Here is a 21,369-nt window from a genome sequence, read left to right as displayed (position 1 = left end):
GCTAGTCGCAACGAAGCTTGGAGGAAAGGTTACTGCTTACGTCTTGTAGTTGCACAGCAAACCACCAGAGGTCACCAACACATGTAGTTTCACCAGTTCACCACCAGAGGTCACCAACACATGTAGTTTCACCAGTTCACCACCAGAGGTCACCAACACATGCAGTTTCACCAGTTCACCACCAGAGGTCACCAACACATGTAGTTTCACCAGTTCACCACCAGAGGTCACCAACACATGCAGTTTCACCAGTTCACCACCAGAGGTCAACACGAACCCGGCATTACAATCAGTTATACTACATTTTCACCGTTTACACTTTGTTTTACCCCCAGTATTATACTAAATTGCTTTTATTTTGATGATTTTTATTTATTGATTATTTTCGTGGATCCTTATTAATAACCCTAAATCATTTATTACGTATCATTGATAGAGATTGAAATAAAAATCCCATAGCTTTATTGAGCACATACAGTTTATTACAAATCAAATGAAAAATGACAAGTTGATTAAGTTTAATGAAATGTGAAACATATTGTCATTGTCCATAGTACATTGCATTTAAATACAGAGTCATACAGTGATAAGTCGTGCTAAAACAGAAATATTCTTCAAAATAATGATTCTTTATTGGTATTGATGGTTCAATGAAGAAACTTTAATATCCACAGAAACTTTCCCTTTCACAAAACGTTCTTTAGAGAGAGAGAGAGAGAGAGAGAGAGAGAGAGAGAGAGAGAGAGAGAGAGAGAGAGAGAGAGAGAGAGAGGTTCTTTAGATGTTTAAAATGATCTTCACACTAAGAAAATGGACTGAAAGGTTATTTTTGAAGGAACCCAAAAATGTTTTTTCTATGTCCTCCCTGTAAAAACCCTCTTTTGGAATCTTGTTTTTTTTTTTAAGTGTAGTGACAGATCTCTTTTCCCCCCCATATAGTGATCTTCATGCAAGTGTAACGGATTATCAAAAAAAAAAAGTAGAGTTGCATACGTAAAGTCTGTTTTTACTGAAAGGTTCAGTTACGATGTGAAATAAAAAAAAAAAAAAAAAAAAAGTTAATGAAACAGATTAATATTTACAATAGGATCTGTAATATGCTTTTAGAAAATTTCACCTCAACTAATATGCCTAATTATTTGTGGAACTCTTTGTAATTGATTACTATTTGAGGATTAACAGTCATACAGGAAACCATCTATTATATTCAGAATTATAATGTCAAAAACAATTCATATATGACAGGGTTGGCCAACTCTGGCCCTCGAGATTCACTTTCCTGCAGAGAGAACCCTTATCAAACTCTCCTGCCTAGCTTTCTAGGCCCTTGCAATCTCACAAGACCACAGGGCAGTGTTTCCCAAGCCTATCCCTTGAGGCACACCAGCACTATACATTTTCATATACATATATGTTCAGTGAATTGGCTCATTAGTAGACTTCAAGACCGGAAATGTGTGGGTCAGATAAGAGAGACATCCAAAATGTGCACTGTTGGGGTTCCTCCGGGAACAGGGTTGAGAAACACTGCTGAAGATTGGCCCATTCATCATTTTAGATTTCAAGTGTGCTTGCTAGCGCCCTCTCTGTGGCCACTCTGTGTCCTCAATGCACACTTCTGCTAAGCCGACACTGAGGTGAGCTCCACAGCAGACTTATACCCAACGGTCAAAGCAGCATTATGTCACAAAAGAGTGGTCTTAGAGGAAGACCATGAGGGCTTAGGGTACCTTTTGGGACAGGGCCTAGTAATCCTAAAGATCTTGATTAGCTTGTTCTGGTGTATTTTATTAGGGTTGAAGCTAAGCTCTGCAGAAAAGTGGATCTTGAGGGCCAGAGTTGCCTAGATAAGAATGGACTTTAAGAAAGATAGGCGAAAACCAAGCATTTTGTCATGTAACTTCTTGATTTGGTCCACCCTCAGGGGTGAGGAACTGCACTTTGGGCATAGCAAGAGTGGAATTATTGAGGTGCATTGAGTTATCCTTGCACACAGAGTTGTTCTGGCACATGGAGGTCCTCTTACGCAAAGAGTTCTGGAGCAACAATTTGTACTTCTGGAGTATATGGATCAGGATGGAGGGCTTATCGTCCAGCTCACTGGCACTGCAGCGTGAGGTGGCCACCTTGACCATGTTCCCAAACTTTGAGTAGTCCACCAAGTAGCTTGTTCTGATGTATTTATTAAGGTTGGATCTAAACTCTGCAGAAAAATGGATCTGGAGGGCCAGAGTTGCCCAGGATGTGAATAATCAAAAAATAGAGGAAACCATAGAAAAGAGCATGGCAAGGATCAAGAGACAGACAAGGACTTAAAGAAAGACAGGTGAAAATCGCTAACAAGGCCATTTGTCATGTGACTGCTAGATTTGGTCCACCCTCAGGGGTGAGGAACTGCACTTTGGGCACGGCGAGGGCGGAATTGTTGCGCCGCATGGAGTTGTTCTTGCGCATAGAGTTGTTCCGGCGCATGGAGTTCCTCTTGCGCAAAGAGTTCTGGTGCGACAACTCACTCTTCTGGAGTGTCTGGATGAGGATGGAGGGCTTCTCGTCCAGCTCACGAGCGCTGCAGCGTGGGGTAGCCACCTTGACTGTGTTCCCAAACTTTGAGTAGTCCACCGAGTACACACCCTCTTCCTCGGTCACTATAGGCACGAATCGGTGGCCCCACTGGATCTCCTCGGTCACATACGAAGTGCGAGCCTGAGTGGAGATGCCTGTGGTCTCCACCACACCTTCCAGGATTACGATGACCTCAAGATCGCTACACTGCAGCTCCATCGCAGAGAGATCGTACAGAGGACTGTCCTTATCGATGACGTGACATATGATCAGGGGAGCCAACAGGAAGATGCTGTTGCCGGCAACAGCGCTTTCTGTCTGGACGTCGATCTGGTGGATGGGTATGACTTCGCCCTCTGGTGTAGTGGTCTTCCGGACCACTTGGAGGCGCACGACCGCATTGATGATCATGCTTTTTCGCAGATCACCCACACGGATCATGAAGCACAGGCGGTTGTTGCGCACAGCGATGACGGCATGGCGGCTGAAGATGAGGGTCTCGGCGCGCCGGTGGGACTGTGCAGTCTTCATGAAGATGCAGCCCAGCATGATAGCGTTTATTATAAGGCCGATGATGTTCTGTAATATGAGCACTGTGATGGCTGTGGGACACTGCTCTGTTATCATACGGCCTCCGAATCCTATTGTCACCTGCACCTCGATGGAGAAGAGGAAGGCAGAGGTAAAAGAGCTGGAAAAGATAAAGAGAAAAGACCAAAGAGTATTAGGCTATTAAAATAAGAGGAATAAAACATCCAAGTAACAACATTATCCATATGAAAAAAGAAAGAAAAGAAAACAGTCAATATTATGCATAATGAAATGTCTATTATGATTTTGAAATTATTCTTCTATTTTCTTCTATCTCTGGAAATTTTTCCTAATCACTACATATGATCACATTCCATAATTAAAAAAACTTTTTTTTTTTTGAATGAGAAAAGTTTTAGTGATTTTTACTATTAATTTGTAGAAAATCCAGATAAAGATTGAGGTATGTCTACACACTTTACTAGTATTGCAGGCTCTAGGCAACAGATTTTCATATATATTTGCGTGTGTGAGAGTGTGTGTGTGTGTGTGTGTGTGAGTGAAAATCTGTTGCCTAGAGCCTGCAATACTAGTAATTATATTATTTCAGGTCTTTAATATATTAGCAGTTTGTAACTATATATAAAATGTAAATCTGTAATTATAAGGCCTTATCTCTATAAATATAATTATTTTATAATTTTTGTTTTTAAATGTTGAAAATTAGTAACATTTACACAAATGCAGGAATGAAGAATGGGTTATTACATAGTACTTTATTCTTCATAGAAAAATATTTATTTACATTTATATATTTCCTTTTCAACAAGTTCTGCTTTATGCTGTACTATTGAGCTTAACTGACACCAACATAAAAAAAAACAACAACTTACATTTACTGGAATTAAATGAAAATATATCTTATTTCAGTTATTAGTTTGCCATTATTCATCTGTAAGTGTTTTAATACAGGGTATACATATTTAGACATTTAATTCGTTTATTAAAAAAATCCATTTAATAACATTACAGTACTGCACAAACATATAACACAGTCAAGGTAGACTCTTTTAATTTTTTACAATAACTAAAACGACTTGGGCACACTTACTTGACATTAGTGAAACACTGCTCTGCGCCAGGTTTACGGTTAGTGTCCAGATCTCCATGCGCAAAGGCCACCAGCCACCAGAACATAGCGAACAGCAGCCAGCTGCACAGGAACGTCATGGAGAAAATCACCAGGGTGAAACGCCACTTGAGATCCACCAAAGTAGTGACCACGTCCTGCAGGAATCTCCCCTGCTCGCGGATGTTCTTGTGCGACAAGTTGCAAGCGCCGCTCTTGGCGATGAAGCGCGCTTTGTTCACGCGGTCCCTGAACACGGGCTTGCGGGGAATCGGCGACACGAGCGCCGGGGAGAACGCGAACTCTTCGGGAATGATGCTTTTGCGGGGCAGCATTATTTGAGCAGGTCACTGCAAACGGTCAGGAAAAAAGACTCTCCATTCAACGACTGTCAAAAGCGCAGCTCCAGTTCAATAACCATCCTGCATCTGCCCTCTAACTCTGTTCAGATAGCATAAACTAAAATTAAGAAAATTATATTGCATCTGCCAGACCTTAATCTGGATTCTTGTGTCAGTTTATAAAGTAAACACCACATAAACATCAGAACACTCACCGCGTAAAGGCTTCAAAAAGTATCTTTATGATGATTGTGCTGCGCTCTTACAGGACTTTACACGCATGGGCGGTACATCACTGTCCTGCTGCCTCCGAGAAACATTCACCCTGGAGAGAAGAGTCTAAAACTCCTTTCAGATATTTAATTAACTAAATCTGCCCTTATTTTATAGATAAAAAAATTTAAATACTATAATATCATATAAACTGAAGCAGCCAAAATTAGAGAGTCATTGAGAAACTATAGCCTATATAAAATAAACCGTATAATAGGAACAGATAAGCTGGCAGACAATTTTTTGAGAAATTTAAATGGAGAAAAAAGTGTGTGTCTGTGTCAGTGCAATGTAATGAGTTATTGTAAGAGTGCAAGGGCTTTCAAACTGGGCTCTGGAGACACCTGAGGACCGCAAGGGGGCGCTAGAAAGACTAACAATTTTTGTTTAGTTTAGTTTTTAATTAAAAAACATATATTTTTGGTAACAGGTAACTTTTTATACTTTTATATTATTCGACACATTTATGGAATACACATTTTTGTTTTATTTTGCTTTCTGAAGAAAGTAAAATTATGAGATTAATTGTGAATGTTTTGTTTAGCCCTATTTTTTTAACAATAAAATAATAGTAATAAACATAAATATGCCTATTGTTTTTTTTTTTTTTAAATATGACTAAACGTTTTCTTCTATGACACACACACACACTTAAGAATAAGTTAAGAATAGTTCGAATCTGCAGAGTTTCTCCTCCAATGTTGTTTTTAGCCGCTCACTGATTAAGGCAATGTTCTCCATAAAACTGCTTTGGTATGATATTTATTGTAAAAGCTATAAATAAATGTGAATTGATAATGTTTTTCTTCAGGTTTATATATCTAAAAGAGAGTAGGATAAAAGACGCTGTCAACTTACAAAGTAAACATTATCCAGATTTGCTTTGGCTTCAGTACATTTTCACAATCTAAAAGGCAACTATTTATTTGTTGTCTTTATAATATCACAATTAATATGTTACTCTCACAGTATAAATGGGTTTCTGTATATGGAAATATATAGCTGCCTTTATAATTTAGGAAAGAGGCAAGATATAACCGTATTTGGGAGTCCTTGGCATCAAGTTCCATGACTTAGTCAAAATGTGAACAGAAGGGGGCGCTGTGTAGCAAACTATTTTTTTCCTACCCGAGGGACTTGGAAGTAATGCAAGAGTTAAATGTGACAATTATATTTTCACCATTTAGTAAATAGTTTTCATTTTTATAATTGATTTACACTTCTCTTTACAAGTCTTCACGTTTCGTTGAATATTAGTGCATATGCTAAGGCACTCAACAGAGATAAGTAAACACACAAAGCAATTTTTATTTTCATTTCATGTGTACAAAAATGTTAGGCACACAGAACAATGCTGTTAAATGCTTATGATACAAATGCCATATTAATTACACAGGCCTATGTACATTAAAAACAGTCCCTCATGACTTAACATGCAAATACCTGAAATTTGCAGTAATTACAAAAAATGTTTGTTGGCTCTTAGGTAGGTTTTACGTCATGTTTACACATCACTAGAGTGTGTAAAGCGTGTCAGTTGCACATTTACGCACATGGTTGCGTTCACAAGTTACTGGAATATCACTGCTCAAGTGTAACATAACAGCTCACTGCAAATATTCATCAAATCACCGGCCCTGACAGTCAACGGAACGATTTCCCACAGTGCTTGCAGCTATGCATCATTTTACTGCAGGGACAAAGCGTCACTTACAACATATTGTTTAGATCATCTTCAGTTGTAACTTCCAGAAAGCAGAGCGATCAAATAAAGAAAGCTGAAGGTTAAAAGGTGAAAGGGAGTTGAGGGTACAGACTGGCACTCCATTAAAAGACGAGGAGAGAAACGAAGGACGTGTGTACAATATATCGCTTGGCTGTAAAGACTGCAGACTCGTTTTGACATCCCCATAATAAAACGTCATAGCAGCTTAGGAGAGAGAAATTACATGGTTTGAAATGATATTTATCTTGTAGTGTACTCGGAAAAAGTGTAGGCCTGTTTGCTTAGAGTATGCATTAAAATATATGGTAAATCTTATATACTCTTACCTTACATACCATTAAAAATAAATGTTCCTAAAAAGGAATAGTCTTCCATTTTATTTTTAGTTATTAGTGACATATGACCTGGACTTTTTGTGAAATTCACCCTCTTAGGGTTTTGGATAAGGAGCAAATGTTTAAAACTGAATATTTCTTAACTAAGACTGACACAACATTGTCACCAAAGAAAAATAAAAGACACTAAAAATAGGTTTTTGGTTAAGTAATTTGCATAAGAGGAATACAGTACAAAGTACAAAATACAATCAGTTTTGTATATAGGGTGTGGATAACACATTAGGGTTGATCTGGTGGACATTGCAGGACTCCCCAGAATGTGAGGGCTCCACATGCATGTGAGGGTGCAGGCTTTGGGGAGCCAGCTATATTTGTCCTCCTTCCCTAAATCTGTATCAGCAATGCACTTCAGACAGACAGACGAGAGCGTCAGGCCTCAACCGGAGAGACATGCTCTGTACAGTGTTGGTACTAATCAAAACACAGTAGATAAATGCTTATTGCTTATGCATTTCAGACTACACGCGTCATCAACTTAGAAAAAGAGCCATAAGGTAAGAAAATGCTAAAAAAGAGTCTAATACTGTGCTTAGGGTTCATATAAAACAATAATACTTCAGAGTCTGTGTGTAGTTTAGTCCTTTCCGATGGCTGCCATTTTTTTCATAAGGCCAAAAGTGGTATAAACTAATGTGGTGATGGAGATGAGTGACTCTACATGTCAGCTTTGACAAAGGATGCAAATAAGCCGTCCTCTTGTTCCATGAGAATCTCTGGTTTTCCATACTCCATGATGCTTCCTCGCTTCATCACAATGACTAGATCAGCCGTCAGGATAGTGTGGACACGATGCTGTGGAAAACAGGCACAATCAATCAAGTAGATGTGTCCAAATGTATTTCTACTGACACATCACCTTAGCTGTCAAGATTATGTTTAACTGTGCCCTTTTGTTGCTCAAATCGCTGCAAGATTCTGCAATCAGAGTAAAACATCAAGCTTCTGTTTACAGCATAAATGAAAACCAGCTTGAGGGAACGTTACAATCATTTCCAGTGCACAAAACAGTAGCAGGTGCAGGCCTTTAATTCAGTGAATCTCACAAAGGGCCCTGAAATAACTTGGCCTATCATTCTATCATAAACACAAAGGCTAGTGTCATTTTTACTATTTAAATACAATTTAGCTTTTATTTATATTTTAAATTATCTTTTATTTTTATATTTTAAATTTAGGTTAAAGTTTTAGTAATTTTGTTATGTTTGTCATTTTTATTAGTCTTAAAATAAATATTTCTATGTAGGTTGAAGTTTAATTTTATGCCAGTTTTAGTTATAATAATTTTAGTTCTCTGTGTTCAGCAATTAGTATCTGAGCCAATATTGCTAATTTTAGTTTAGTTTTTCATCATATATATTTTATTTTTTTATTTCAACAAAATTAATTGAATGTTTTTAATAGCTGTTTTAGTTAACAACACAAACACAAGCTAACATAATTTTTCAGTGTTTTGTGAAACATTGTTTAAATTTTTTTTACCATATATATATAATATTGTTTGCATAATAAATATTTAATAGACCACTAGCAAAAAAAAAAAAAAAAAAAAAAAAAAAATATATATATATATATATATATATATATATATATATATATATATATATATATATATATATATATTATATATTATATATTTATTTTTAATTTAAATTATTTTACAGCACCTAGTGCTATGAAAGGACAGGGTCTATTTTCTTATCAACACCTATATTGTGGCTATTTGTATTTTTAAAAATGTATTTGTCAAGATAAAAGGTTATTTAAAAATTGTGAAAGATATATGTGACCAGGTAAAAACCAAATAAATAATATAAAAAAATAATAAATAAACACATTTAAACCTAAAATCGTAATGTTGAAAGAAAAAAAAGACTAGTCAAACACTAGTCAGTTGGCTTTAGGAATGCTGGATTGTCAAACTTTGGGTCAAGAATGGACTAAACCAGCTGTTGGGTTACATTTTTCCATTCAATCTTTAACCCAAAAGTTGGGTTAGTCCATATTTGACCCAAAGTTGGGTTGAAACTGTGCGCTGAAGTGTTCTAATAGGTTGCACACATAGGAAGCTCTTGGTTACCAACCAATGTGGCAGGGTGTAGGCGCTTAGGGGTGGAGCCAAAGCACGGTTACTTGTGTGTCCGGACTAAGATGCTGAAGAGGCTGTTCTCCTGTGCCAACAGGTTAGGAGCACTGTCACACTCTACCAGAGTCCCAGAGGAAAACACCAGCACCTGCTCCGCCTCCAAGATGGAGGAAACCAGGTGCTGTGTCAGAGGAAGAGAGACAGGTGGACAAAGAAGGAGAAAGAAGAGAGGGGGAAAAGGTGATGAGGGTCAGGAGAGGAAAACGGGTGAAAAAGTGCAGCAGACAGAGATCATGCATTTATTCAGAGATCAATTGTGTTCTCTGACTCAAACAAAGCAGAAAGGCCATTTTTGTGTATCTGTGGCTCTGAATGACAGACTACAGTGGCTGCAGGCTTATAAAATTCTTATAAGCCATTGTGTTAATGCCAAGAGATCGATAGTGACTGACTGTCAGCTGTCAGAAGTGGTGAAGAAAGACAAAACAGAGGAAGGATTGAAGATGTCAAAGCCTGGCAAGCATTAAAAGTCCTTTTATCCCTTTAAAGATCTATTTCTGTATTTCTGTATTGTATTTCTGTGCCCATTTTTTATACAGACCAGCAAAAAAAGTTGATATAGGGTAACTTACTGCTATAGTGACAACCGTCCGATCAGCAAATGCAGTCATCACCACTTTCTGAAGAATGTTTTCCTGTTGAATTTACCACAAAAAAAATGTAAATACAAAAAAAAAAAACAATTCCAGCATTCAGCGTTCAGAAATTATGCATTCTTTCCTAAACAAGACCCAAACAAGATGAGATCGAAATTGACCATTTTAATACAATCCAATCAATTCCCAATATTTTTTACTCATGAATGTCCTGTTTCAATCTATAATACATTAGGTAAGTAAAAAGTGTTGAGAATGTTTTTAATAAATGTTTAGCAAATGATAAAAATGTAATGGATATAGCCTATTCCCAATGCCTAAGAAAATAAAAACTTAGGGCAAGTCATAATTATGAGATAAAAAAATCAAAACTATGAGATATTAAATCATAATTTTGAGAATATAGTCAAAAATTTAAGCGAAGTTATAATTAGGTGATAAAATTACTATATAGTAAGTCATAATTATGAGATAAAAAAATCTAAACTATGAGATACTAAATCATAATTATGAGAATAAAGTCAAAATAATGACAAAAAACTCAGATTTATGAGATAAGTCCAAATGCTTTGTCAACATTTTCGTTAACCTGATTTTATCTCAAAATTTTGACTTATGATGTAGTATCTTATAGTTTCTACTTTTTATGTCATAGTTATGGTTTACCAAATCATGATTTTTTTCTTATGGAATTGAAATGGTCTTCTGTAGATATAGATGTGGTTGTACCGTGGCCATGTCTATAGAAGCAGTCGCCTCATCCATAATTAGGATGCTGCTTTTGCGGACAAAGGCCCGGGCAAGACAGAAGAGCTGTCTTTGTCCCACGCTGAAGTTCTCCCCTCCTTCTGTCACCACAGCGTCTGGGGAAAAACATACGTACTGCATGATGCTTTACAGCTGTTCAGATTTACCAAATATCACCTTAAAAATAAAACCGAATGCTTCGGGGTCATCATGAAAAGGTCAGAAAACTCCAGCATTTCATCACAATAGAAAATTTTCACTCAGAATCAAAATCATGAGATGACTGACATTATGATGTCAGCCGATCCTGATGAGGGCTGAACAGTTGGAGAGGATCATTCTTACCCAATCCTCCTGGGAGTGCTTTTACCATATTCTTCAACTGGGCGATTTCAAGTGCTTCCCAAAGCCTGTCATCAGTACAAGTGCGCTCGGGGTCAAGATTTAACCTAAAAATGCACAGGTGCAAACAATAGAACACATTAGCAGACATTCAGATCACCCAAAATGAAAACTGCCATCATTTCATCATATCTTCGTTACAAACCCATAAAAAGACAAAGGGAGACATTTAGCAGAATGTTCATGCCGCTCTTTTTCTTGCAATGAAAGTGAAGGACTGGGGCTGAAAAGTATCAGAAAAGTTGGCCGTATGACTCGTGCACTATTCCAGTCCTCCAGTTTTGTGCAAGTAACAGTAACAATATTCAATCATCAGTGGTTATTGAGTGTCTTGTCACCAGTAATAATTGGTTTTGATACGCAATATTTAAAAAATTTGGTCAGTAAGATTTTTTTTTTAAAAGAAACCAATTATTTTATTCAGCAAGGATGCATTAAATTGATCAAAAGTGCCAGTAAAGACATTTAAAATGTTACAAAAGAATTCTAATTCAAATAAACGCTGTTCTTTTGAACTTTTAATCCTGAAAAAATGTATCACTGTTTCAACAAAATTATGAAGTAGCATAACTGTTTTCGACATTAATAATAATATGTTTCCCATGCACCAAATCAACATATTTCTGAAGGATCACGTGACACTGAATACTGAAAATACAGCTTTGCCTTCTCAGGAATAAATGATATTTTTAAATAAATTACTTGAAATTGTAATAATATTTCACTCTTTAACTGTACTTTAGACCAAATAATTACATCTTTTGGGAAGATATGAAAAAATAACCATCACTTTCAATGTATGGAAAAGAGCAGCTTGGTCATTCTTCAAAATAACTCTTTTCTTGTTCCACGTAAAAAAGAACATCAGACATCATCAGCCTGAATACATATGACAGAACTTAATTTTTTGGATGAACTTTCCCTTATAATGAATAGCACACTCAGGGGATGTAGGGTTAATGCACCCAGTGACCATAAGAGGAAATGCTAATGAACCCATATTCACATCCGTTTTTTAACACACTGGGAAATGGATTCCAACTACAGCTTATTCCTTTATGGCCCTACATTTTCCGAAATTAAAATCAAGGAAAGATTTGCTGTACTAATAATTTGTACGCTCTGTCTCCTGGGCCCAATGATCCATTAGGCCTGCTTCGTATAAACATTGTCATGACAACAGCTTGCCCAAAACCATTCCCAGATGACTTGTGATGGTGGTTCAGTTTTATTTTCTTTCTTATCCCCTGGCGGCCTCTTTAAACAAACCCCATATGCTCACTGTCTTCAGAAACAAACATGACACTTAGTATCCGTGAGAAGTTCAAACAAGCTCGGAGCTGAGGACACTTGTAGATACATATTGAACATCCAGTGAAATAAATACTTAACACTGTTTGAAAAGAAACATATAGGGGAATAAAATACTAAATACGTAAGAACGTATAGCTTATTCTAAGAACAGCAGAGTAATCCAATGCCAGCATATCGAAACGCCCCCTATTTCACATCCTGGGGGTCCCTGTGTTTTGTAAATGATCTGTGTTTATGCTGAACTTCTGATTAAAAATGTCAGGCAGGAAGTGCGTGTTTATTGTCCCTGGTCTTGTCTGTTTGGGTCAGTTTAGCCTCAGTGAGTGCGTGTGAGGTGCATGCATTACGCAGATACAAATGTATTTTTGTTTCTGTTTGTATGTTTGAGGGAGCATGTTTGCATGTTTATACCGGATGGAGCCGCTGAACAGCACTGGATCCTGTAGAATGATTGACAGACGGGATCTCAGGGTTTGGAGTGGAAGCTTGCAGATGTCAATGCCATCAATAACAATCTTTCCTAGAGCAAAAAAAAATCATGACACAGATTTTAAATTAGATTTTATTTTCATTAGTTTACTTATTTTGTTATATGCTATTATAATTTTTTTTTATTTAACTTTAATATATTTTTATTTCGGTTTTAGTTTTATTAATTTTAGTACTTAAACATATTTTATTTCAGTTAGTTACCAAAGCAGTATTTCTCATTTTTGTTTGTTTTCAAGTTTTTCACCTAATATTTAAATTTTTATTTGTTTGTATGTTTGTTTTAATTTTCATTATTTATAATTAAACAATTCTGAATAGTTTTAGTTAACAATAACAACACTGGTTTATATTAAGCTCATATTAATTGAGAAACTACACTGATATTTGTACTTGCATTTATTTATTTAAATGTATTTATTTAATTTTATTATGATTTATTTATTTTATTTTCTATTATTATTTACTTTTTTAAATTTTTAATAACTTCCATTAACAATAACAACACTGGTACACATTTTATTTTTAACTCATATTAATTGCGAAAATGGAGATAATTATTTTATTATAGATTTTTTAAAATTGATTTTATATATATATTTTTTTTTTTTTATTTATTATTTTAATAATTTTAATAGTTTTAGTTTTAATTAACAATAAAATCTCTGGTTTATATTTTATTTTTAACTCATATTAATTGAGAAACTACATTGTATATTTTTATTTATTTGTTTCTAGTTAAAAGGTGTTTAAAACTCGCAATGAGTTACAGCACATAAAACATACACTTTCTATTATATACCAATATAAATGTAATATTAACTCCATAGATGTGTTTTGCGTCAGCTACCCAGATATTTAACATATACTATAAGATATACCTATATTTAGCTATAGCTATACTTCACTTTTTTTTTAGCTCTTCGCAAAATCTCAAACTAATCACAATAACATTTTTCATTCTTTCCCTGAAGGATTGTTTTATTAGTTTTGGGTGTTCAGGTCAGTTTACAATAACTTGACTTTAACATATAGTGGTCTGTAGTGGATATCAGGAGACCAAACACAGCTCTTAAGATTTTCATTTTACCTTTATATGGACACAGTGAAGAGAGACTCCATGCACTTCTGATTTAAAACATCTCTAACAGCCGTGCTCGTGTGCACAAAACAGCATGAACTGTTTGATTTGGCTGGAGATTCATTTTGACTAAGAGAAATATGGTAATGCTGCACGCTGGATAATATGATAAAACTCACAGAGAAAATAAATGTGATTGTATTTTTGTTTGTCATAATAATAAAATCAATATCCCCAAAATAACACTATTTAGTTATAACTGTTATTTATAGCATTACTTTAATTCTTCTGCATCATTTTGTTTTAAAATGCATTAGTGAATGTTGTACTATATATATTGCATGATTTAGATCACATAGTTTTTTATACACTTTCTGTTTGATATCTTACAACAAATAAAGCTATGGTTCTGTTTTAAATCAACCAGACTAAGAAATTCTGTCAATAATGACAGTAAGACTCAACAGATCTCTATGGTTAATGTCTAAATATGACATCATGGCTGCTTGTCAAAGTGACAGTAACCATAAGGTAAAAGAACAAACAACACGGGCAAAGAAATAAATGTTTCTAGGCTAAGCAGTTGAGGACATTAAAAATAGCTTTATCATAAATGTCCAAAGCTTTTTTTTATATATATTTTCCTAACTCTTTTTCTTCTTCTTTAGGGATCCACAAGGGTCAACGTGTCCCCAGCGGCGAGCTTGACATACATCTGAGCGCTGTAATGCTCAGTGAACCATAATATTTCATTAAATAGAGATTTGGAAGATGTCCTGGGAAGACCTACCTTCAAAAACATCCACCATGTTGAAGAAGGCCAGAGACAGAGAAGACTTTCCACTGCCCGTTCTGCCACAGATGCCCACCTGGGACAAAAAGAACAACAGGTAAGCACTTGACACTGCCTGACATTTTCAGATTGCTTTTGTATAAACACGCTCAGGGCTGCTCTCCTAAATTACACAAACTAGTGCAGACAGTTACAGTTCCCATGTCACAACAAGAAGCCATCTGTGCTGTCATAGAAGTTAGACTAATAAAGATAAAAGCTTATGACGGAATTGCAAATTGCGTAGGTTGTGCTTCAATGTGCAGTTGATATTCAGGCAGAGATTAACTGTGGTTTCACAGCGCAGTGATGAGAAAATAAACGCTACAGTGACAAAACCTCAAGTGAGTGTTATGTGCTACAACAGGTCGATCGGTATCAGGACTACTAAATTCTCATTGTCAGCTTTGGCTGGAGGTTGTGACATCTAGGACAGTTTTAATAATATTTCTGAGGGTAACAGACAACATACATTAGACAGATTGAGAGTAAAAATATTGTTTATTTATTGAACTGTTATTTTAACATTATTAATCTACTATTGTAGTATTTATTAATAATTTGAATTAAACTTTATTTTCTTCATTTTATTTGAAGTTGAAGCTTTACTAATTTTATAATGTGCTTTTAGCATTTTTATTAGTTTTTTATTTTTAAATTTTTTTCTATTTAGCTTTAATTTTGTTTCAGTTTTAGCTAGGGCTGTCAAATCGATAAATCATGATTAATCACATACAAAATAAAAGTTTTTGCTTACATAATATATGTGTGTGTATGTACTGTCTATATATATATATATATAAGTAAACACACGTACATGTAAATATTTAAGAAATATATACACACACACACACACACACACACACACACACACACACATATGCCAAAAATCATTAGGATGTTAAGTAGAGATCATGTTCCATGAAGATATTGTACTATAAATAGATATTTAGTTTATGTAGATATTTATGTATTTATTACTGTAAATATATCAAAACTATACACACACACACACATACATTTTGTGCATATATATATATATATATATATATATATATATATATATATGCACACAAATAAATAATTCATAATATACTGTATATGTATTTGTATGTGTGTGTATTTATACATACGTATAACTATACACAGTATACCCACTTTATATCATGTTAACTAAATGTTTCATTTTGGATGTGCTAAATCACGACTAATTAATTTGACAGCCCTATCTTTCTTTTTTTTTTTTTTACCTTTTGCCCAGGGTTGATGTGTGCATTGACTTGTTTGAGGACGGGTTTGAGCATGGAGTCATAACGGACACACAGATCATGGATCTTTATCTCTCCATGCTGTGGCCAGTCTTCCGGTACCTGTGAGATATCTGAAATCAAAGTGAAGAAAATTATTTAGATTGCCATTTTATATATTCAGTGTTTTAACTGTTACGAGATAAAATATAGCAAAACTGACGTATCCGACTGCTGATGTGATCTCAACATGACGCCATTATGAGGCTACCATGTTCATATAGAATAAAATAGCTTTTCTGGGCCACTGATTGTGGCATAATTTTATGTGAGTGCACATCATTAATTTCTTTAGGCACAAAACCTTTTTAAGTGTAAAAAACTTACTGCACATTTAACCTTCAAAGCATGTTTTTGGATATAATTTAGTTTACACAATGGTTAACTACAGAATTTTCCTTTCTGCCCAGTCAGTGGATTAAGTGCTGCCACATATGACTTTATCTGAGGAGAGTATAAAGTAGACATAACACTGATACATTAATGGCAACAAAAAACTCAGAACACTGCAAGTGAGCACTTTAACAAGCTGCAATTAACACAGCTATATATGGTGTCCAAATGTCAAAGTTTAGTCTCATACCTACTGCTATCCAGGCCAGTTTTCCATTATGTCACTGAGAAGGAGATGGAGAATAAGCTATTGTTTCAGTCTAACAGTGGTGCTAACACGGTATTGCTAAAACTACTTTTTCTCAGCTCATTCCTGCTTGGTCTCTAGAGGCGATTGTTTAGACTCTACGTACTAAACGCCCTTTCATGATGCTCTCAGTGGATTGTGTCAGGTCGCTCTGTCCTAATGCACTAAAATGTGAGAAAATGCACATGTAGCAGTGATTTGGAAGCCAGAAATATGGGGTTTTATCTACTTAGGGATAAATCGTCATTTAGAATCTAAATAGTACTCTGGATAATCATTAGAAACTATACTTATAGTGTCAGGAAAGGATTTATTACCCATGGATCCCTCATAGTTCTCAGATTCTGTGCTGAGGAAGCTGTTGACCTTCTTTACCGCAGCCATCTGGACCTCCAGGTCTGCCAGATTCCTCACCACCCAGTTCAGGTAGTTTGTCACTTAACACAAAGCATGTTGAGGACTTCTAAGTGCTTTTAAATCACAGATGGCCACTAGAAATTCAATAAAGCTGTGTTTAAATGGATAACTCACAGTGAGGGCATATGTTAGACCAAGTCCAACCAGTCCAGACTGGTCCACATCTGGTCCAGATGTGGACCAGATCGCTGCCACTGCTGCAGTGAGGACAATCACAGCACCCAGATAATCCTCAGAGGAAAATACAAATGGTATTATATAGGGATTTTAAGATACCAAAGTTTTACTAGTTGATAATAATACCATTAATTAAATGCTATAATCCTCTGTACTTTGATGCCACAAAAGTAAAGTATTTGAAAGTATGTATTTTGATTGTAAAATACCATTGTACATGTTTCTTTCTTTTTTATATAAAAAAGTTAATTATTAATATAAATATTAATGAATTAAAATGTAAAAAAGTATCTCTATTCTACATCTCATGAGAAAATGTAAGTATTTTAGTGCTTTAATGTAGTGCTTTTGTATGAATTTTTACAATGCAATAGTATAAAAATTATTTTTAGAGAAAAAAACCCCCATAAAGCATATTGGGGCGTAAGCATATTGTACAAAAACTTACGAATTGGATCGTTCGAATTTATATGAATTAGCCAGTAATATACCAAAATGTAAAATAGTTACGAGATTGTGTCGGTATTTCTACATTAAACAAATTTTCATGATGCTCTCAGTGGTTTGTCTATTTTATGAGGTGACGTTTTAGTACGTGTCGTGTAGGATGTGATTCATACAAAAACATACAATTTAGGTTTAGCTCCAACCCTTAACCTAACCTTCAATGGGGCGAATCTCAGAATATCATACAAAAACGTACAAATGGGACTTTACAAATTCATATGAAAAAGTACTTACTTTTCTTAGTGATATTTAGTGCGTGTTTATCAGGAAGTAACGGTTTTGTTTTCTTTGAGCAGTTTGATGGAAAAAAGTGTTTATTCGCAAATGTTTTATTACAATTTTGCACATAAGTTAAATTCACGACTTTGGATGGAAAACCAGCTAGTCAATGTTATTTATTTATTTAAATAATTATTAAAATAAATCAGCAAGACTGTAATTTTAAACATTACATACACTACGTTGGTTTCTTTACAACCTATACTACAATAAAAACTCAACTTGACTTACAGTTCTGACCTCCAGCCACCGGTTGGCAGCAGAGAGAAACAGGTAGGCGGTGTTGTTGGTGTCAGTTAGCTCCAACATCCGCTGTTTAAAGCGAGCCTCGTGCCTGGAAACAGAGACCTTTTACTTAGTGTCAAAACCATTTACAATGTGATACAGATCCATGACTGACTAGAGCTAACACAGCTGTGACAAATAAGAGTGTTCAGTTCATTCACGTAAACACTCTGGAGATTTAACAGAGGAGATGAAAGCTTAATCTCTTAATGTTTATTGTTGGATTACAGGATGCGTGAATAAGCACAATGTGTTTATAAGAAATGGCGTGGAGCCACTGAGACTGCATCACTAATGCATGGCTGATATTGTACACAATTGGCTTTGCATCACAAAGACGCATTTAATTCTGTTTTCACTCATATGCAACTACTTAGTTCCGCATCCAGTCTAGAAGAACACAGAGAGAGAAAGTGTGGTTTATTCAGACAGCCACGTGCTTTCGGAAAACCCTCAGTTCACTGACCTGAATGCTCGAATGGTGGTAAGGCCCTCTGCAGTCTCAGAGAAATGACAGAGAAGAGGCAGCTGAGTAGAGTCATCCAGATCTTGCAGATCTCTGTTGGAGACAAAGAACAGCAACAGACAATAGAGTTTAGTCTGGTTCTGGAAGTAAAAATGTCATTCTTATAATCATAGCTGACTTTAATGGATTTGATGCTGACTTTAAAGGATTATTATCAGTAGTGAAATAGCACTATTGTCATTTAGAGCTGCTTTAGAGTAGAATCTGAATTGTCTCAATAGTTGAGTTTCCACAACTGATTCTGCTGTTTCCTGTTTATCTCTGAGAAAATGCTTTGACATAATCTGTATTGTCTAAAGCACTATAGAAATAAAAGTTACTTGACTTGATAGACCTTTTCTTGTGACAAACATCTGAGTTAATTCTTAATTCAAACTTGATTGAATCACGTTAGGAGAACTACTTACTTGGAAGCAACCCGGAAGTACTTCTGAATAAAGTAGAAAGCCACAGCAAGGGGCACCAGTGCAATTAGGAAGGTAGGGGTGACGAAAGCAATGACCCCAATTGCTGAGAGACAGAGTAGAGTGGAGCGAGTCAGAGACTCTAGTGTTGGGGGAATGTGCTGTGGAGAAAGAACGAAGAAGACGCACATTAGCACGCATATGCCACATTCTTCATCTCATTAATATGATAATATTGACTACCGCAGCACTGAGGTTGCATGTTTGTGTGGAAAACCAAGACTGCTCATCTCAGTGGGCTTAAAATGAAAGAGACGTACTTGACACTTGAATCGAACAGATCTCTTTCTGTCTGTCTTTCTCTCACCTGATCGATGATGTTGGTGTCCGCTGAGAAACGGTTCAGGATTTGTCCAAGCGGGGTGACATCAAAGAATCTAACGATGATATAAAAGGACATTTTATAATGATGTTCCTGTCAATATCAGTCGAAGGCAGTAGGGTTCATAATGTGTTAGTACCTGATGGGAGCATGAATGATCTTGTTGAGGAGGTTGTGATGGAGGTTTGTAGCTGCAGCCACTCCTAGAAACTCCACTGTTAAGGAAGTGATGAGACAAAGTGCTATTGCTGCTCCACACAGGATAATAAACACTGGCACACAGGAGCGATGCTGTAAAACACCCAAAAAGCTCAATTTCAGTATAACTATAATGTAAAGTATGAAAGACAACATTTCAAAGAGGAAACAGCAGTGACATGTCACCTGAGCGATCTGTGTGTCATCATTCTGTGTGTAATTGGTTGCATTGAGAAATGGATCGGCGAGACTTTGGTTATGCGGGTTTGAGGATGTCCAAGCTGCGAGCCAATAGTCGATGGCCACCATAACCGAGTGCTTGGCCAGCTTGGACGACACCATCAGGAAGACCATGAGGAAGCCACCAGAGGAAAGGTAACGGCAGCACATCTTCCACTGGATCTTAGAACGTCGGCTGGTGGTGGTGGACATGTTGTCATCGTCATCCTCTTCCACCTCCTCCTCTATGGAATAGAAAAAAGGTGTTCAAGATGTTTTTACAAGTAAAAAATGAAATGCTGTGCTGAAATGCTGATGAACTACTACCTTCATCCTCATCGTCAATGTGGTTCTTCGCCTCTCTGGAATAGAACGCTCTCCTCAAGGTCTTCCTCTCCAGAGTGGTCTGACTCTCCATTTCAGTCTCCTAAAACAAAGAGTCAAAAACAGTTTTTCATATGCTTCTTCAAAACTGTTTAGTGTTCATTTTTTACATTCTTTGTATTAAGGCTGAAATATATTACACAACTTTTGCACCGAGTTGCCAAAATTCAAAGCCAGTCTGTGGATTTTGGGCTGCTTGAGTTGACATATGATGGGCACAGATACTTGTTTAGCGTCAGACTATGATTCTGACTAGTCAAATGATACAAAACGTGTTTTTATTATTTGTCATGCATCTCCTTGCAACAAGGCACATGTTTCTGCATGAGTTTGCATTGTTCAGAATGACTTGAAATTCTGGCAGTATGTGATCCCCAGTCATTTAGTGTAAGATGTCCATTTATTCTCTGTAACCATTCACAAAGTCGGTAAGTGTATGATTCATAGTGTTTTAAAAACTGTATAGATGAGCTGGTTTTTAAAGCAGAAGGACCTTTTCAAGCTCCTGGTCTTGTCTGTTCATCAGGGTCTTCCAGTGCTCATAGAGTTCCACATCATGCGTCTGGATGTCCTTTAAGGTCCCCTCTCTCAGCACTGAACCGTCCTTCATGGCTATTATCTACCACACACAGAAAAAAGTAAGACAAAGTCTAAAGTTCTTTGTTTTTGATTATTTTCAAGTAATTTATCTTTTTTATTATTAATCCTCTTTTTCAGAGTTTTGTGAAGAACCAGCCTCAAAATGGTCAAGATCTTCAGTCAGCAAAGAAACCCCAGTAGTTACCCAGTCAGCATGGATGAGGTACTGCAGCTTATGAGTGACCAAGACCACTGTCCGTTTGTCATCCTGAAGGAACTTCAGTATCCCCTCCTGCATCAGATGGTCACTGAGGTGGATGTCCAGGGCAGAGAACGGGTCATCCTGAAGGTAAGAAACCCCAAAACTAGGTTAACTCTACTTCAATATCTACTTATAATCAAAAAGTACTTAAACTTTTTTAAAAAGAAAGAAACTTAAATTTCAATAAAGTCAAACTGAACAAGACTTATCTAGACATGTAGGAACCTGTGTTAAATTAG

General features: G+C 36.1%; 2 protein-coding genes and 1 long non-coding RNA gene across 19 annotated transcripts in view; 1 reads left to right on the top strand and 2 right to left on the bottom strand.

The window, feature by feature from the left end:
* Positions 1 to 439: 439 nt before the first annotated feature.
* Positions 440 to 5,148, bottom strand: kcnj8 (potassium inwardly rectifying channel subfamily J member 8). 3 transcript variants are annotated; one of them, XM_042722801.1, is made up of 3 exons: positions 4,779 to 5,148; positions 4,205 to 4,572; positions 440 to 3,253 (listed from the first exon to the last, which is right to left on the bottom strand). In XM_042722801.1, the coding sequence occupies exons 2-3, from the start codon at positions 4,555 to 4,557 to the stop codon at positions 2,353 to 2,355; spliced, it is 1,254 nt and encodes a 417-aa protein (XP_042578735.1). In that variant the 5' UTR covers positions 4,558 to 4,572; positions 4,779 to 5,148; the 3' UTR covers positions 440 to 2,352. The 3 variants fall into 3 exon arrangements, with proteins under 3 accessions (XP_042578735.1, XP_042578734.1, XP_018940536.2); XM_042722800.1 differs by having other exon boundaries at positions 4,205 to 4,663; positions 4,779 to 5,147; XM_019084991.2 differs by lacking the exon at positions 4,779 to 5,148 and having other exon boundaries at positions 4,205 to 4,762.
* A 972-nt stretch (positions 5,149 to 6,120) lies between these two features.
* The window catches only part of LOC109068130 (ATP-binding cassette, sub-family C (CFTR/MRP), member 9), a 38,228-nt gene continuing 22,979 nt past the window's right edge, over positions 6,121 to 21,369 (bottom strand). For 8 of the 14 annotated variants that reach the window (XM_042722764.1, XM_042722761.1, XM_042722768.1 and 5 more), the window contains 17 exons: positions 21,074 to 21,211; positions 20,783 to 20,908; positions 20,233 to 20,332; positions 19,628 to 20,150; positions 19,474 to 19,543; positions 19,110 to 19,267; positions 18,643 to 18,735; positions 18,123 to 18,225; positions 17,043 to 17,159; positions 16,829 to 16,949; positions 15,815 to 15,945; positions 14,523 to 14,601; positions 12,574 to 12,682; positions 10,792 to 10,895; positions 10,429 to 10,562; positions 9,676 to 9,738; positions 9,048 to 9,224 (listed from right to left, as the gene is read on the bottom strand). In XM_042722764.1, the coding sequence (XP_042578698.1) occupies positions 9,087 to 9,224; positions 9,676 to 9,738; positions 10,429 to 10,562; positions 10,792 to 10,895; positions 12,574 to 12,682; positions 14,523 to 14,601; positions 15,815 to 15,945; positions 16,829 to 16,949; positions 17,043 to 17,159; positions 18,123 to 18,225; positions 18,643 to 18,735; positions 19,110 to 19,267; positions 19,474 to 19,543; positions 19,628 to 20,150; positions 20,233 to 20,332; positions 20,783 to 20,908; positions 21,074 to 21,211 (2,307 nt within the window). In that variant the 3' untranslated portion in view covers positions 9,048 to 9,086. Of the gene's footprint in view, positions 7,753 to 9,047; positions 9,225 to 9,675; positions 9,739 to 10,428; positions 10,563 to 10,791; positions 10,896 to 12,573; positions 12,683 to 14,522; positions 14,602 to 15,814; positions 15,946 to 16,828; positions 16,950 to 17,042; positions 17,160 to 18,122; positions 18,226 to 18,642; positions 18,736 to 19,109; positions 19,268 to 19,473; positions 19,544 to 19,627; positions 20,151 to 20,232; positions 20,333 to 20,782; positions 20,909 to 21,073; positions 21,212 to 21,369 lie in introns of those variants that run through there. The other 6 variants (XM_042722771.1, XM_042722772.1, XM_042722773.1 and 3 more) reach the window with 3 other exon arrangements.
* On the top strand, positions 9,151 to 16,138 carry LOC122137146. 2 transcript variants are annotated; one of them, XR_006154646.1, is made up of 3 exons: positions 9,151 to 9,283; positions 14,401 to 14,622; positions 15,826 to 16,138. It is a non-coding gene; the product is annotated as an uncharacterized LOC122137146 (long non-coding RNA). The 2 variants fall into 2 exon arrangements; XR_006154647.1 differs by having other exon boundaries at positions 9,154 to 9,292.

Source organism: Cyprinus carpio, chromosome B4 (genome assembly GCF_018340385.1).
Source record: "Cyprinus carpio isolate SPL01 chromosome B4, ASM1834038v1, whole genome shotgun sequence".
Taxonomy (NCBI): Eukaryota; Metazoa; Chordata; class Actinopteri; order Cypriniformes; family Cyprinidae; genus Cyprinus; species Cyprinus carpio.
Note: the sequence above shows the minus strand (reverse complement) of the source record. Positions and strands in the feature narration are given on the sequence as shown.

Excerpts from the sequence above, each read along its gene's own strand:
- kcnj8 (XM_042722801.1), bottom strand. The coding sequence starts at position 4,557 with ATGCTGCCCCGCAAAAGCATCATTCCCGAAGAGTTCGCGTTCTCCCCG. Across the intron at positions 3,254-4,204 it reads CAGTGTTTCACTAATGTCAA|CTCTTTTACCTCTGCCTTCC; the intron begins GTAAGTGTGCCC and ends TATCTTTTCCAG.